At 41.8% G+C, this 15,846-nt stretch overlaps 1 protein-coding gene across 2 annotated transcripts in view; it reads right to left on the bottom strand.

The window, feature by feature from the left end:
- Window positions 1–5,146: 5,146 nt before the first annotated feature.
- CRMP1 (collapsin response mediator protein 1) overlaps window positions 5,147–15,846 on the bottom strand; it is a 53,421-nt gene continuing 42,721 nt past the window's right edge. For both annotated transcript variants that reach the window (XM_061468932.1, XM_061468941.1), the window contains exons 10-14: window positions 15,677–15,818; window positions 13,930–14,100; window positions 10,996–11,175; window positions 8,320–8,485; window positions 5,147–6,158 (exon numbers count right to left, since the gene is read on the bottom strand). In XM_061468932.1, coding sequence (XP_061324916.1) covers window positions 6,067–6,158; window positions 8,320–8,485; window positions 10,996–11,175; window positions 13,930–14,100; window positions 15,677–15,818 — 751 coding nt within the window. In that variant the 3' untranslated portion in view covers window positions 5,147–6,066. The remainder of the gene's footprint in view (window positions 6,159–8,319; window positions 8,486–10,995; window positions 11,176–13,929; window positions 14,101–15,676; window positions 15,819–15,846) is intronic.

Raw genomic sequence — 15,846 nt, 5'->3', positions numbered from 1 at the left:
CTTCAATCACCCGAGCAGGGTCTCTAATTACAGAAGCCGGGTCTCTAATCACACGGCGTCTTCCCGGGCGTACTGTGATGCCTTTGGCTAGGCAGGCCTGAAATGGCTTTTTCTCGCCATTAGAAAACGTGGAAAGGGTTCGGATTATCCCAAAAGCAGGGCAGCAGTGCCCTCTCCCGGGCAGCTAGCGAGGTTTCTCATCCCCTTCCTGGTGGAGGTGACAGGCAGGGAACACCGGGAAGGAGCCAGGGAGGGTGCGAGTCCCCCTGGCTGTGGGTGCAGGCATCCCTCTGCCCAGCGCTTCAGCCGCTCCAGCTGCCCAACATCCCTGGGCTGGAGCTTCTACAGACAGACACGTCTTCACTTCTCCCACATTCTCACTAGCTTTGTGGCGAAACACCCGCTACTCTTGCCCCTGTTACTGAATTCTTAGCGTCTGTGAGTTCCTCCATGCATTCACTGTCCTGTTTAAAGTCATGTGCAGATTTCATGCATGGCACTTGCCATCACTCCCCATCAGTGAAGCAGATACTGAGCAAGGCAGAATTTCGTTAGAACAAGAAAAAAGCACAGCAAATGCCAAGCTAAGCTTACAACAGTTGCTCTTCATTTAAGCACTGTTCAACTTTGATGTTGTAGAAACACAGATTCATTTAGGCTGGAAAAGACCTTTTGAGATTGAGTCCAGCTGTAAATCTAACACTGCCCTAAACCATGTCCCTAAGTGCCACATCTCCACGTCTTTTAAATTCCTCCAGGGAGGATGACTGTATTACTTCCCTGGGCAGCCTCTTCCAATGCTTGACAACTCTTTCGGTGAAGTTTTTCCTAATGTCCAACCTAAACATATCCTATCATTCTGTTGTTACATGTTATGTTACTCAACTTTAACCATAAGAAGAGTCAGTTTCTGTATCCTGATGCTGATGTGCCTCCCATCTCCTGACAGTCATTACAGAGTGGGGGGTTTTACCTCAGAGCCCTCAGTTTACTTTAGATCCATGGGAATGCTTATTTCTGAACCAACACAGAACAATACAGAGACCAAGATTTCTTCTCGCTGCTGTGAAATACTTCATCACCAGCCAAATAGGCACAGCTTCTTGTAATAGTCACAAGTTTCAGCAAAGACATTCCATTAGGGATTAAAAATTCGTTGCCATGAAATGGATGAATCTCTGGAACAGGCAACTCAGAGAGTGCAGAACATCCATCCTTGAGAGTGCACAACATCCTGATCGACCTAAGTTTGACGTTAGCCCTGCTTTGAGCAGGAGCCTGCACTCCAGATGATACCTCTTCCAAGCTAAATCTTTCCATGATTCCGAAAATCTTTCTTACTAATGTGTTACCAGAATGTTTGGTGCTTCCCTCCCACCCCCTCCTTTGTATCTTCCCTGTGTTTTAAGGGATGGTAGAAATTGCTGCAAGCAAGGGATTGTGCCTAGAGGGTTCCTGGGAGAGAAACTGCACACAGTTTTGCCAGGTGAGAGCAGTCTGCAGCATAGTAGATGTCAGATGGGGCAGCAATGGGATATCTAGGTGCCTGTCACAGCTCAAAACGCTTTATAATGCAAATCTTTTGCTTATTCTGGAGAGTCTAACAAGGAGCTTTGATCAGGTACATATCAAAAACACTTGCAGAAATTCAGGTGAAAAATGACAGGTCTTTTTTCTCCATTTTTTTAACATCAAGGGTAACAGTTACTACAACGGTTTATGATTGTACTCTGTCTCATTCCCAGCTGTATGACAAGAGTGTATCTATCTCAAATTCTAGGCACGGTGTTAGAGTTGTTGAATGTATCGTTACATCATACAAGAATCAAACCAGCTTTGCCATAGAAAAATGCAGAAATCCTCTGTGCGTTGAGTTCTGTGCAACATTCCTGTGCAATATGGGTAGTTTCATTCCTGATGTAACCAAGCACTTCTAAGTCACACGTAAGGGTCCTAAGCGCCTTCAGTCTCTCCATCATGGCACCTACAAGTCTTCTGTTCAACATGCTCTCTGGGAGCTGTTGCTGCACTGGGAGAGCTCCTGATATCAGCTCCTTCATCACTACTGCTCTCTAGAGCATCAGGGGAGGGGACAAAGGTCTGGACCCTGCCCACTGAAGATTTTCAGAAACAGCATTGCGGTTACTGATGTATTCATAGGTTGGCTTATTTTCAGTTGTGGGGAAGAAGCAGCTAAGCTTAAAGCTTTTTAAAGCATTATATATGACTATATTTAAGGATAGCATGTACAGCTCACTGTGCTAGAAAACTACAGAATAGGCAGTCAGGGAGGGGGGCTGAGACCCAACTGATTTATCCAAATCACTGCAAATACTTCAGGAGTTACATACAACTCAAAGCAATATCCCAAACTGCATTTTTACTGCATTGTAAGACATTATTCCCTCTCCTATATACAATTTACTTTCATCTCCCATGTACAATTTATATTCATTTGAATACCCCTCTGTCATCACTGAAAAACATCTGGAAGGCTTGTAGAAATTCCACCACAATTATGATGAAAAACTATCCTCAAATCAGTTTGTTTAGATCACTGAGATTTAATGCTGCCGGGTCTAAATGACAAGAATTATCTGATGCCAAGTAGACTAGCTTAGCATTTTGTCATCATGCATTAAGCTGTGCAACTCCTTGATCCAGGAAGCCATAAATGCCAAGATTTTAACCAGAGTTTAAAAGCACCTTGGCAAATTCATGTCAGAAGAATTCACTGACAGCTACAGAGTACAAAGCTGCTGCTGCTTCTTAAGATATCACAAGGCACTGGAAATGAGGGAAACACTCAGAGGAATATTAGCAGTAGATGTTCTTTTTTCTTCTGGCCTCCCCTAAGCTTATGTTGTTGGCTAGTAGAACTTGTAGTAGATGGTCATCAGACCTGTGCCTTTTTAGTTCTCAAGGATGAAGATCAATGTGTTGCTATGAGAAACATTTAATGGCTGGGACAGCGGTCAGTTCTGGTACACTCTTAGCATCATAATTAAAAGGCTTTGCTACAAATGCTAAAATTCAAACCTTTAACTGTATTGCTCTGGTAGCAGACAAACTGTAACACAAGACAAACTGGTCCAAACTATCACTCGTGAAACAATCCATGGATCCAGCCTTCTCATCCACATCACTTGACTAGCAAAGATAGCCCTCAGACTGGTCATAGGGACTAATTTTATGAGGTCTGCAACAGCAACAGGGAAGAGCCAATGTTACAACATAAAGGCTACGTCAGGGTTATATGCTGCAAAGGTTTAGAAGTTTGACGATTCAAAAAGCATGAAAGTTTTGCATTGTTTTCTTCTTGTGGTTGAAAACATCTCCCAACCCATAAGTGCACAAACTGAACCCAGCTTGATGCTGCTATAAGGGATCAAACTGAAGCAGAATTTCCTATTCCACAAATGTATTCAGGATCACCAGCTAATCCACATTTCATTTACTGTTGCTGTTTTATTTCTTTAAGGACAGGTTAGCAATATAGGAGCAGTGACACTGCTGTGTAATAGGCCTCCAGGTGATAAGAGAAGCACCACTTTGCTTTGTTTAACCCCTCCATGGCACATGCCATCTCTCTGACAGTATATCACAGTAACCATCAAAGTAAGAAATCCTTCACCTCACCTGACGACTATGCACTAAGGTACCTGTGCTCCCAAAAAATCACATCCAGGTAGAACTGCATGTCCATGTGGAGGGACCCAGGCAAGCCACAGGATCCATGGGCTTCCTGCAGGCTGTGCCCCAGCAGTAGCATGGCAGCAGCAGTGAGGCTGCTGGGGCTTGTGAACATTATAGGCATGCCAGTGTATTTCTCCTTGGAATAATCATAGCAGTTACACTGACCTGGCAAGCAAAGTTTTGTTTGCACAGAAGCACTGAACCATGAAGTGCCTCACAAACACCCACACCTATTTATTTCACAGGCTCTTCACTGTGAAAAAACAAACGCATGTTAACAACAGTGGATCTTGACCAGCTTGTAAGGCAAAGGGTCTTTGCTTTAGGATGTACTTTAGTATGTTGGAAAAGTGGAATCTGTCAGTACTAGTTACACAATGATTATTTCTGCCACCTCGAGTGTGATAAGCCTCGTAGATGGCGAAGTTCTGTTTGGACCAACCATAGCTACCTGCACAAACACACACCAGGAAATCACTAAGGAAATTGTAACCAGCAGCTCCAGAATTTTCACACAGTGTCAAATTAATTTGCCGCACAGCTTCACAAACCAGCCTTATTTCTATTGTCAGTTTACCAGAGCTGTTGCTGGCTCTGTCAATGCTCATAGCAAATGGGTTGGAACAGGCGATGGAGACTTGGCTTACCTGATAGGCTGTGGGTTATTCCAGGGCAGGTTGTCTTCAGGCTTCTCTGCTAGCAGTATTTTACTTCATATACAATACCTGCATCACCAAGTGAGCAAGCAAGCCTACGGATGAGGGCACTCTCCAGACAATAGGAAACATTAATTGGAATCCTTAACAGATGGGATTGTTCATGAAAAGTTTCAATTTTCCCCTTCTTTTGGGAACAATCCATCCAGTTCACTGCAGGCTGAATTGCAGTGTTCTTTCACTGCTTCAGCCAAAGCAAAAGCTGGCTGTTCAGACCAGCTCTGCTGCCAGGTTTTCAGACCAAGCTGACTGAAACGGAGCTTTCCAGGGTAGCGGATCCTTTTCTGGGCAAACTGGAGGTGACAGCGTATTGGCTTCAGAATAAGAAGACAGGTTTCAGGTAGGCTACTTTCCAAGCTTTAAATGGTAATTGATTGCATTCTGTACTACAGATGAAGATGATGGCAATCAGCTACCATTTCAAGCAAATCAGATGCAGGCCTGAAGGTCCTGGGAGAAAGCTCATTTAGGTCTCATTTGGCCAAAACTGAGGCAGCTGCAATGTCGATAGTGAGAACATTTTTACTATGAGCTCTATTTAATTAGGACAGATTATGGCATGCTGTAGTATGCTTATGCAGACATATATATATATATTTAACACCCCTTGTGATCAAAGGAGGTTTCTTCTTTCACATGATGTCAACTTAAAAGAAATTTTTGTAAAGTTTCTCCATTCTATGTTTTCAATCACTGAGCAACCGCACTGGAAAGCAGAGGAAGACACTTACCCATCAATTCATTTCCTTTATTTCACAAGTTCTGAATTCAGAAATTGAACCATGACTAGTAGATCTTGATACGGTAGAGTAAGTAAAAATGCATGTGATTACAAAGGAAAAACTTTGTACAAAAAACTTTAAAAATCCGACGGCAACTTGGATTATCTGTTAGTACCAAAAATCTCATGCAGAAGGAGAGCACTACTGCCCAGATGGAGATATCCCTGCAGGGGTGGCAATGGCATCGGTGTGTATAAATTATGGCTCTGTCTAAAATGGAAACAAGAAGGACACAGACTTGGAACGTACCGAGTGGGAACAGACAAGTGCTACAGAGACCATTTGTCATTACGTGTCCTGATGATTTTCTGTGTCTGAGAAGTGCTTCTTGGGTTTATAATAAATTAAAGATGAAACAGAAGCTGCCTGTACTACTCTACTCCATACTTTCAAGATGGCCATTTTCTTCCTTCATAAGTGTTTTTGGTGACGTTTCTGAAATACGGACATTAGTCTTGGCATTGCGTCTAGTCAATTATTGGCAATGTGTTCTAAAGGGACTCACTCACAGAATGCAACTTGCATAAATAACTCAGTAACATGCATCAACTAGTCTAATACAGCGAAAGGGTGCAAAGAAACCATCATTCAGTTACGAGACAAAGCTAAAACCTGTAAGTCACTAAAGGGGCAATGGAAGCACCATGCTTTAAGGTGACTATGGCATGAAAGCACAATTGTGAGGCAAGTAGTTCCAAGCAAACACACCACACTATTTTCACCTCTTCCTATACAAAAAGAAAAAAAGAAAGACATTTCAATTTTTATTTCCATTAGTACCAAATAAAACTGTGGGTTTGATAACACAGATATTGAAGGGAACGGACATTATTCCCACGATCCTTCATCCTTGTGTTTCTGTCCATCATTTTTCAGCCAAGACTGGTAATATTAGAGCGACCACCAGGAGGTGCCACGATGCGGTGGCCAGTGCGGCGTGGGTTGTTGTCATCTATCTGAGCTCCTGCAACCACAGAAAATGAGGACAAAGCTATGAAAAGGAACAAACCATCAGCAGTGAGTTTTTACCTACCTAGATCCAGCTGTGCTTCCTTCACACCACCATCAGCAGGTATCTCTTGAGCCAGATCCCTGACTGAAGTGCTACACAAACCTCCAAGACACATTTCTGTTCTTAGCTCCAGCTGTCTCTGATAGGAAGTATAGGATTAAGCGTTTAGGATCAGACTGATGCTCACCCCACATGGGGAATTGTTTTCCATCAACTTGAAGAAGAGCCCATGCAAAGGTGACACCCTACAGACTGGGTTCCCTTCGCAAGATCAAACCCTGATAGAAAACACTGTTGTAACTACAACCCCCCCGTAAACCATACATGTGCAGAGTGGAGTTTTGAAACCTGCCTCACTGTTTTATAATACTTGTTCCCTCTGAGTCCATGGTGCAGTAAATCTGTTGTCAGGAATCATAAATCCAGGAGGAAAGGAGCATTGAGCTGTTGCAAACACACACTCACTTCAAACTGCATTTTGAAATGTTGAAAGGTCAAGCTTAAGGTGACAGCAAGCTTTCTGCCAGGCTGAATATTGCCTGATCACATTCAGCAATGTAAGACTACCATAAAAGTGTAGCATCATTTTAAATGCTATCGTAGTCTGTGGTTCTGCTTCATTTCATAAGAACACAGTAACGTGCATTTAATTTGGATCAAATTCATACCGCTAGATGCCTTGGTAGTACTGAGAGCCAGCAGTGGACTGTGAATCCAGAGCTTCAGATGTTTATGAAAATCCCACATATCAGTGATTATTATGAGAGGTTAAATTTCTAAACACTTTTTTTGCTTTACATATCTTCACATCTCCCTATATGCTCACAATGGCCCCAGGTGTATGGGCAAAAATACACTTCAGCTCACTATAAGGGTTGATAAAATATTTGCTCTCCTTGGGCTTTCTTCCAGAAGTTCCATTTAGTTTCTAAAGACAGGATGTGTCAGGGAGAAAAACACCATCAGCTCCCACAGGGGAGAAAATCCAGTGACTTTCATAACATCATAAGCCAGTTATTTACCAATTGGGCTTTAGCCTTTTGAAGGATCAGCATTTGACACACTTGTAATTGTCCTCAGATGACAAGAATTATTTCCAACAACCCCAAAGGATGATTTTCCAGTCTATTTCTTGTGTACCATGGAAAATTTTTTTGGCTCCAAGAGCAAAGAGGACAAGAAATAAATACTCTAATCTGCATACGAATAGCTTCTGCACATGGTTTGCTGACCATGGGCAAGGACAGTAGAGGTTTCCACATTCAGCAGCTTCTGGTGATGCAGCAAGAAAGAAATATGAGGTGTCTGAGCCACATGGATTACACCAGACCGAAGTCCCAATAGCTGTACATAACACCAAGGGGGCTCAGTCACATCAGCCAGAGACCTCAGGTAACTGCAACGGGCCAGGTAAATAATATTAAAAGACTGCATGCAGAGAAAAAAATTTAGATTGCAAGCATTTTGAATATTTGGCAATTGGTAAAATATTCCTAGGGAAAGAATGTATAAAAACATACACACACACACACACACACACACAAGTATATGCATGTATGTGACTATATATAACACTTTCATATCTGATTAAAGGATGATCAGGGGACTGGAGCACCTCCTCTATGAAGACAGCTAAGAAAGTTGGGGCTGTTCAGCCTGGAGAAGAGAAGGCTGCATGGAGACCTCATAGCAGCCTTCCAGGATCTGAAGGGGGCTTATAAGGATGCTGGGGAGGGACTCTTCATTAGGGACTGTAGTGACAGGACAAGGGATAATGGGTTCAAACTTAAACAGGGGAAGTTTAGGTTGGATATAAGGAAGAAATTCTTTACTGTGAGGGTGGTGAGGCACTGGAATGGGTTGCCCAGGGAAGTTGTGAATGCTCCATCCCTGTCGGTGTTCAAGGCCAGGTTGGATGCAGTCTTGGGTGACATGGTTTAGTGTGAGGTGTCCCTGCCCATGGCAGGGGGGTTGGAACTAGATGGATCTTAAGGTCCTTTCCAACCCTAACTATTCTATGATTCTATGATTCTAAGGAATTATAATTGAAATTTATCACCAATAATCCATACTCACAGCTTTAGAACATTTCTGATGAGTCAGACTGACTTACCTGATAAGCTAAAATTGGATTGATGGAGGTTTCTGATTGGTGGGGGCTGGTTTTTGGCAGGGGAGCATTTAGTTGAAGGTGCAGGAGTTGCATATTTTGGCGTAGCTGGGATTTCATACACAGGCCCATCATACATTCCTCTGGAGACTCCTTGCAGTCCTCCCACCTAGATCAAGAGGAAGATAAAAAAACCCAGATCCTGAATGCTCTGATAATGCTCCCTAATGAGCACAGATCTGTATTCTGAGTTAAAAACACATATATATTCTTATCAAGGCTACAGTCTGCTTTCTATATAAAGGAAATGACAAACCTTCCTTTCTCCATTTACACACATATATATATAAAAATTATAAGGGGAAGATCCTTATTAGGTTTTCTTCACAGTCAGTGGAGAGAAATGGGATTCAAAAGAACAGCAGGGGCTGACCCAAGATGTTTATTTTAACTAAGATCAGTCACCATCACCTCTCTCAATTCAGAGGCTTGTCAGCAGGGTTGGTTCAGCTGCTAAATCCCACTCGGGTTGTTGCAAGATAGATATTCACTATATTGACGGCAGGAGTTTCACTCCTACCTGTATTTTCTCTGCTCCTTCCCTTCAGATCCCTCTTTATCTTTACTAGGACTCAATGAAAAGTGATGACAGCTTTTTAATTAAAATGTCAAAAGTTTCTGGCTTTTGTCATCAACTAGAAAAGCAATTATATGCTAGAATGTGGCATGGGACTGTTTGTCAATAGAGTACTTCTCATTTGAGTTCTGATTTCACTTTGAGGTCTCTAGATTTTATCCCTATACAGTTCTTATATGGAATATGAGATAAAACAACTGAAACAGCCTCACTGGCCTTAAAAGCACAGGAATCTAGGAAATAATATATTAAACACAGTTCCAATTTTCAGGACGAGCCTGAAGCCATTGAATCACAGAATCCAAAGCTCATCAAAAAGATCAGAAATCTGTGGTGGTTCTTCATTCAGATTAGGTAAGATTATTGTTTCAGAGCCATTTCTGCAACAGGTTAACAGTGAAATTAAAATACCATATAGAAGACACTACGCACAGGGGTTTGATCCAGCTCTTACAGAAAACAATGCATTTTCCCTGCTTTCGGGAACAGGGATATCAGGATTAGAAAAGCCATCATCTCACAGGCTGAGCCAAAACTAATGCCCAGAAGACAGCAGCTGCCAATCACGGCAATGAATCCATCTTCCAGGGACCCACAAAGGCAGGAATTTATGCTGCTATTCCTGTTCCAGGGATAAATTTATCCTGCTAACTTCTGGTTGCAGCTTTGCATCCCTTTGTTTGACATGTTATTTCTATATTCCTTTGTCATGCACTGACATACTCATATGGTGGCTATGACCATCACTGCTTTTATTCTAAATATTACCAATCGATAAGACTTGATAGTGGGAAAATAAACACGACATGACTCTGCTCTCCCTTCCTCTCGGCAGGCAGCAGAGGGAGCTGTAAGTGCAAAAATACCAGTTGCTTTCTGCATCCTTTTCCACACCTTTTCTAAGTATCAAAGGTCTCTCCCAAAATCCAGGCCTGCTTGCAAGGCCCAGGTTATTTAGCACGGTTACTTTTGTGCAACCTCCTGTTATCAGACACCACTCTCTGATACTTGTTTTTCAAGTGCTGTTTTCAGTATTTGAATGACACTGTCACTGATTCATACAGCACTCCATGTGCTAAACCCTTGAGAGGTGAGCGCAAAGAAGGCCCATGACATCTAAGTGGATAATGTAAAACGAGTGCAGGACTGATTGGCATTTTGCAAAACTTTTGCAGGTGCACTTGATTTAACAGTGCTTTGTCTCATTAGAAGTGCAGACCTTTTGTGCCCCACAGCTTGACCAAATTTGTGTAAGAAATGGCAGAGGATAAAAGCCGCTTGGAGACTTAATTTCAGCTGCCACCCTCACAGCCTATGATACATGCTTGGTTGAAGAAAACAGGAGTTTTAGTCAACTTGTCTTGTTACCTGCACTCACACAGTAACTTGCTTGCTCAGTGGCAAGAAGCAGTTTCCAAATAACCCCAAATTAGTACCAAGATAACTGGTTTTCAACAGAGGAGCACTGACGTAATGCAAAACCTGAAGTGATCCAGTCCAAATCTTGATCATTTCCCAAGCTTTTTATTAAGCACAAGAGAATAATTTTCTGAGCTGCGAATGCTGCTAATACTCAGCAAACACACTGACAAAAGCTCAGATGCCAAATATAATAAGCATCTCTGGCTTACATGCTTTTCTTCTCTGCAGCATGGCAGTTCAGTATGCAAAGCTTAGCAAAAATGTACAATTCTGTTTCTCTTCTGGCTAACCCTCCTCCCAAAGAAGCTTTATCTTTTTCCTGAATGTTAATTAAAAGTAAGTTCTATCACTGTTCCACCTCCCCTCAAAAGCCTGCACAGCTGGACATAAGGCAATTATGCCTAACTAGCAATTATATGCTTTACCCACTGTAGCTCACAGTGTTCAGTTACACCAGTTCACACTTCCAAAGGAACCAATTTTGTGATCGTGTTTTGAACAACTCATATATATTCCATCTGATATGGACTCGTATTAGCACAATAGTATTAAAATACATGTGCTACTGTGGTTCCAAGAGGGTATGGCAGGAAAGAAGATTAAATAATATCTGACGTTACCTTATTCCTGATTTTGATGCGCTGGTAAAGATATTCAGGGAAAGGTTTGCGAGGGATGAAGCGGCCCATTCCCTTATTTACGTGCAAATTTCCATCTTCAAACACAATCTTCCCTTGGCTTATGACCACAAGAGGGGCACCGTGGCACTCCATTCCTTCAAAGATGTTGTACTCAACAGCCTGAGGATCAACCGACATATTCACTGCAAGTTCGGTACAACATCTCTTTCATTAGTAACTTATAACCCATATTTGTAGTCACAGTTTTAGACAACTGGCATTAAGGTGTGCATAAAATTGCTTTGTCTGAAGGAAAAACAGTGCAGTTAGATATAAAACTATTTTAAACAATCTCTCTGATCAGACTTTCCTGGATCAACTTTTCCTTTCCATTTCCCACTTTCTACCAAGGCCTTATCTCTTTTTTTTTTAAGGACTTTCCATATTTACCTAGAGCCTCTAGAAGTACAACAGCCTTAATAAGAGGAAAATTGTGACTCGGCTGCCAGATAGCCAGAGGACATGGTCCCACCATGCATCTGCTGTGACTCTGTAAGGGAATTTCAAGGAGCCAACACACATATTTCTGCCTGAAAAAGCCCAGAAAGGACCAGAAAAGTCTGAATCTAAATGGGAATGATCTGTCAAAGAGCAGGTAATTATTCTTGAAAATACAGAATCACAGAATGATTTGGCTTGGAAACGACCTTAAGATCATCTAGTTCCAACCCCCTGCCATGGGGTTCCTCATACTAAACCATGTTACCCAAGGCTCTGTCCCCCTGGCCTTGAACACTTCCAGGGATAGGGCAGCCAGAACTTCTCTGAGCAACCTGTTCCAGTGTCTCACTATTCTCACAGTAAAAAATTCTTCCTGATATCTAATCTAACTCTACCCTCTTTCAATTTATAGCCATTCCTCACTGTACTACAGTCCTTGTTGCAAGGAAAGGAGCAGATAATTCTAATTCAATTTATTATTGCCAAGTAAATATTTCCTACAACAGGCTCAATAATTGCAAAGGAGAAGGTAAACATCAAGGATCTGAAGTAGGTAAATACAAGGTTTGCAACTGAGCATAACCACATGATTTTTCTGGGCTAAGTAGTCATCAATGCATTTCCTTCCCAGCAGGTATTTCTTGCTACCTTACGGTACAGTAACAGCCACTACAGAGCACTGTTAGTCCATGCGCAAGCAGGAATGTGCACCTTCAGTGTGATTCAAGTTTAGTCCCTCTTTTTTCAAGGTGAAAAGATCAGGAACACCTGGTCAGTGGCAATGACAAATAAGAACTGGAAGAAAGCAGGAGTGATGGCCATCTGTAAAATAACAGGTATAGGGGAAGGACCTAGGATGCCTGAGCACTGGGACAGGTTTCTCAGGGAGGTTGTGGAGTTTCCCTCCTTAGACAATTCAAAAACTGTCTGGATATGGCCCTTCACAGCTGCTGTACGTAGCCTTGCTGGAGCAGGAGGTTTGGACCAGATGAGTACCCGAGGTGCCTTCCAAGATCAACCATTCTGTGATTCTGTAAGGTGCATGCACATCCCTGAGTTTAATGTCCATGGAGCCAAGGGGAAAGAGTAAGTAAAGAGATTAATGTCAGCTCTTTGAATAAAACAAGAGGAGAACAAGCCAAATTACAAATACCATCAAAAACCAAATCATGTCAAAACAGTCTTTTTCCTTCCTCTAACAGGTTAACAGCCTCCTGAGCAAAGGAAAACAGTAATCGCAAGTATATGATTTGTCTAGAAAAGCTTTTGGCAATGTTGGACACAACATTATAAACAAGTACAGAAGCATAAGCCAGACAGAAACAGTACAGGGTAATGCCAAAGTGCCAGTAGTCATTACTAACACACTACCGACATAACTGTCTTGAGCACAGTCTCACATACGTTTTCCCTTTGTTGGTTTTTGTTGTTTTGGCTTTTTTTCCCCCAGTTTTTGCCCTCATGATCTGGGTAACAGCTGAATAATGTTTATCAGATGTACACCAAACCAGAAGAAACTGTAAGCATAGTAGAAGACAATATCTGAAAACAGATTTACAACTTTTCAGCCTGTGGAATCATGGGCTGAAAGGTCCCACTTGGTTATAGGAGTCTATCACCTTTGTAACTATTTCTTATAGCTAGAACTATTTCATATGTATCCAAATATATATTTCTATTCATTTGTACATATTTGTGAGCATACACAGAAACAGAAATTGAATCACCTGAACTTACTTTTTAGAGGTTTCTAAAGATTTTGCCTTTTTAATATAAAGCACATCACTGGATTTCCAGTAAAGCTTTTGGAAGAATTCCGCAATATAAAATACCAAAGCACTGCACAGGAAGATAACAACTTTGAGATAGGCAACACATAGGATAAAAGCTGTCGCAGTTAAAACTGAAGCGACTGTTGAGTCTCTGGTACTCTGCGCTAAGGGTAGAGCAGTATGCAGCAAAGCTTGGGGATTAAATAGAAAATCCCAACCCCCAGGCTGATCAGAGCTGTATCATCAAAATATTTAATCATCTCTCATAGTTTATAATACTGTTGATTTAATTATGCAATTTATAACATCAGGTTCTTTTCAGGTAAGCAAAAAAGAAGTGAGCTGGTTGTAAATTTATCATCACAGTTTTACTAACCTCAGCTGCACAGCAGCTGATTCACACCTAGTGCCAAGCCACAAGTATGCAAAACACAGTGAAATGCTACACGCAAAGTAAAAGAAAACCTTCCTGATCCCAGTGCTTCCAATGGAATAATTCCATGCTTTCATTTCCTGAAATATTTACCCATTCCAGAACAGGAGCAGGTAGTTACCCCACTCCTCTATAACCCATGCATATGTTGTTCACATAAGTTAGATCAACAGCTGAAAAACAACAGTGACATTTCTTTTTACTTGCTGGTTTTCTCTTCCTCCTTACCGATTTATGGCTTTTAGCTGTTATAGTCTTCACCTTATCAGGGTCCCAAATAACAACATCAGCATCTGATCCTACAGCAATCCGGCCTTTTCTTGGATACAGATTAAAGATTTTGGCAGCATTGGTGCTGGTGACAGCTACAAACTGGCTCTCGTCCATCTTGCCTGTGGCCTAAAAAGAATGCGATGAGTGAAACACTCAGAGTCTTGAACAGTCAAGGAGATACTGGAAAGCATGTATTTCACATATATGATGATGCTGAATGAAACGGATTTTATCAAGTGGGGCTTTATACAAGGCACATTACTTGACAGTTTCAAATAAAGGAATGTGTTACTCCTGGCATCCCAAGGAACAGCCAGTAAAGCCTTAATGCAGGTGATACCACCAAGTTGCTCAGTTAGCTAAGGTCCCCTACTCTACACACTGATGGCCAAGTGTGTTTTGTTGCTAGTCCTAGTAATTTACATTTAAATGTTCTAATCATTTTAAAACAGAGAAACATATATGGGTATTACAAGATTAAATAAAAGATCAAGATTCAGACCCTTTTACAAACATTTCTTGCAAATTAAGTCCATCCTACTATCAGTATTACCAAACCCATGCATGTAAGTAACACAATCCAGTCCTTTCCTGGAGAAATGCCACCAACAATTGAACTTTTTACGCAGTGATGGTTTAATAGCAGCTGTACACAACAGCATTTTGATTTCTCAGTAGAGTATTTTGGGATGTCTTCCCTGGCAATAAGCAAGAATAAAGAAGAACAGCGCCAAACTTTTTAATCTTAAACAAACGTTTCTTTCCTGCCTGGCAGAACATCAGCTCAGCAAGATATAAGCTACTTAGTGGTGTAGGACTGAATGTTACATCTGTAAATCCCATGTTGAAGCCCGCTCTGCAGCTCCTTCCCTTTGTGGGAGTAACAAAGGGGAAATATCACTAGCTGGCTGCACTTTGCTTGCTTCCCTGCTTTGCTCCTCTATCTGAAGCTGCTTCTATGGTTGGAATCTAAATAGCTGCAGAAAGTGGTTATTAAACACAGTCTGGGAGAAGTGCTCATGACAGCATTGTAAATACTACCAGTTTGCAATATGTGCTAGAGTGCAATACAATGTAAGGTAAGTGCATGTGTATGTGTGAGTGCGTGTAACTGGCTGTATATGTGAAGACAGACAATGGAGGGAGAACATCATTAGATGTTAGGATCCATGGAACCATCAAAAAATTGCTAACTTATACCAGCATCCCACTGCATAATATGCCAGCATGAATTACATGCAATGTTCTCCTTCAAAGCACTTTATCACCTAGCCTCGGGCTCAGCTGCCATCCATTTGTACTTTCTCGAAAATGATGAGACACTTCCTGAACTCAAACACTCCATTCATCACATTTATATGGGGTTCACTTGAAAGTCATTAAACTGCTCCAGATCCAACATCTCAGAGAAACATCCACTCTGACACAGCCAGAAAATTGAGCGGTGGAGTCTGTGAAGCCTCAGGTCTAATAAAACACGATGGTGTTGCAGTGTCAGAAGTGAGATGCAGCCTTGAGTGTTTGTGGTAGAGAAAGACTTGAGGTTTTGAAATAAACAATTCACCTTGTAGTAGCGCTCTCTCAGGGAATTCTCAGAAATGCATTAGAAAGTCACTTAAGTACTGGCCAAGAGTCTCCTGGCTTTCATTATTCAGCCAACACTCATTTTCTTTTTAGTCCACAAAAGTAAGCAATTACTTACTACAGCCTTGTCCCAGACAACAGTCATTCTCTCCTCAATTCCATTGACCCCTTCAGGAATCATAGTGAAGTTGTCCTTTCCAATGGCTTTCTGGGCAGTGCTATATGGGCAATGTCCACTTCCCGTCACCTGCAGGTCCCCACTGTGGAGGTAACACACAGACAGACGCT

The sequence above is a fragment of the Pezoporus flaviventris genome, unplaced genomic scaffold (assembly GCF_033815535.1).
Source record: "Pezoporus flaviventris isolate CSIRO_AGI_PZ_B2104156 unplaced genomic scaffold, CSIRO_AGI_Pfla_v1 ptg000002l, whole genome shotgun sequence".
NCBI classification, from domain to species: Eukaryota; Metazoa; Chordata; class Aves; order Psittaciformes; family Psittacidae; genus Pezoporus; species Pezoporus flaviventris.
This window is presented reverse-complemented; position numbering and strand designations above follow the sequence as displayed.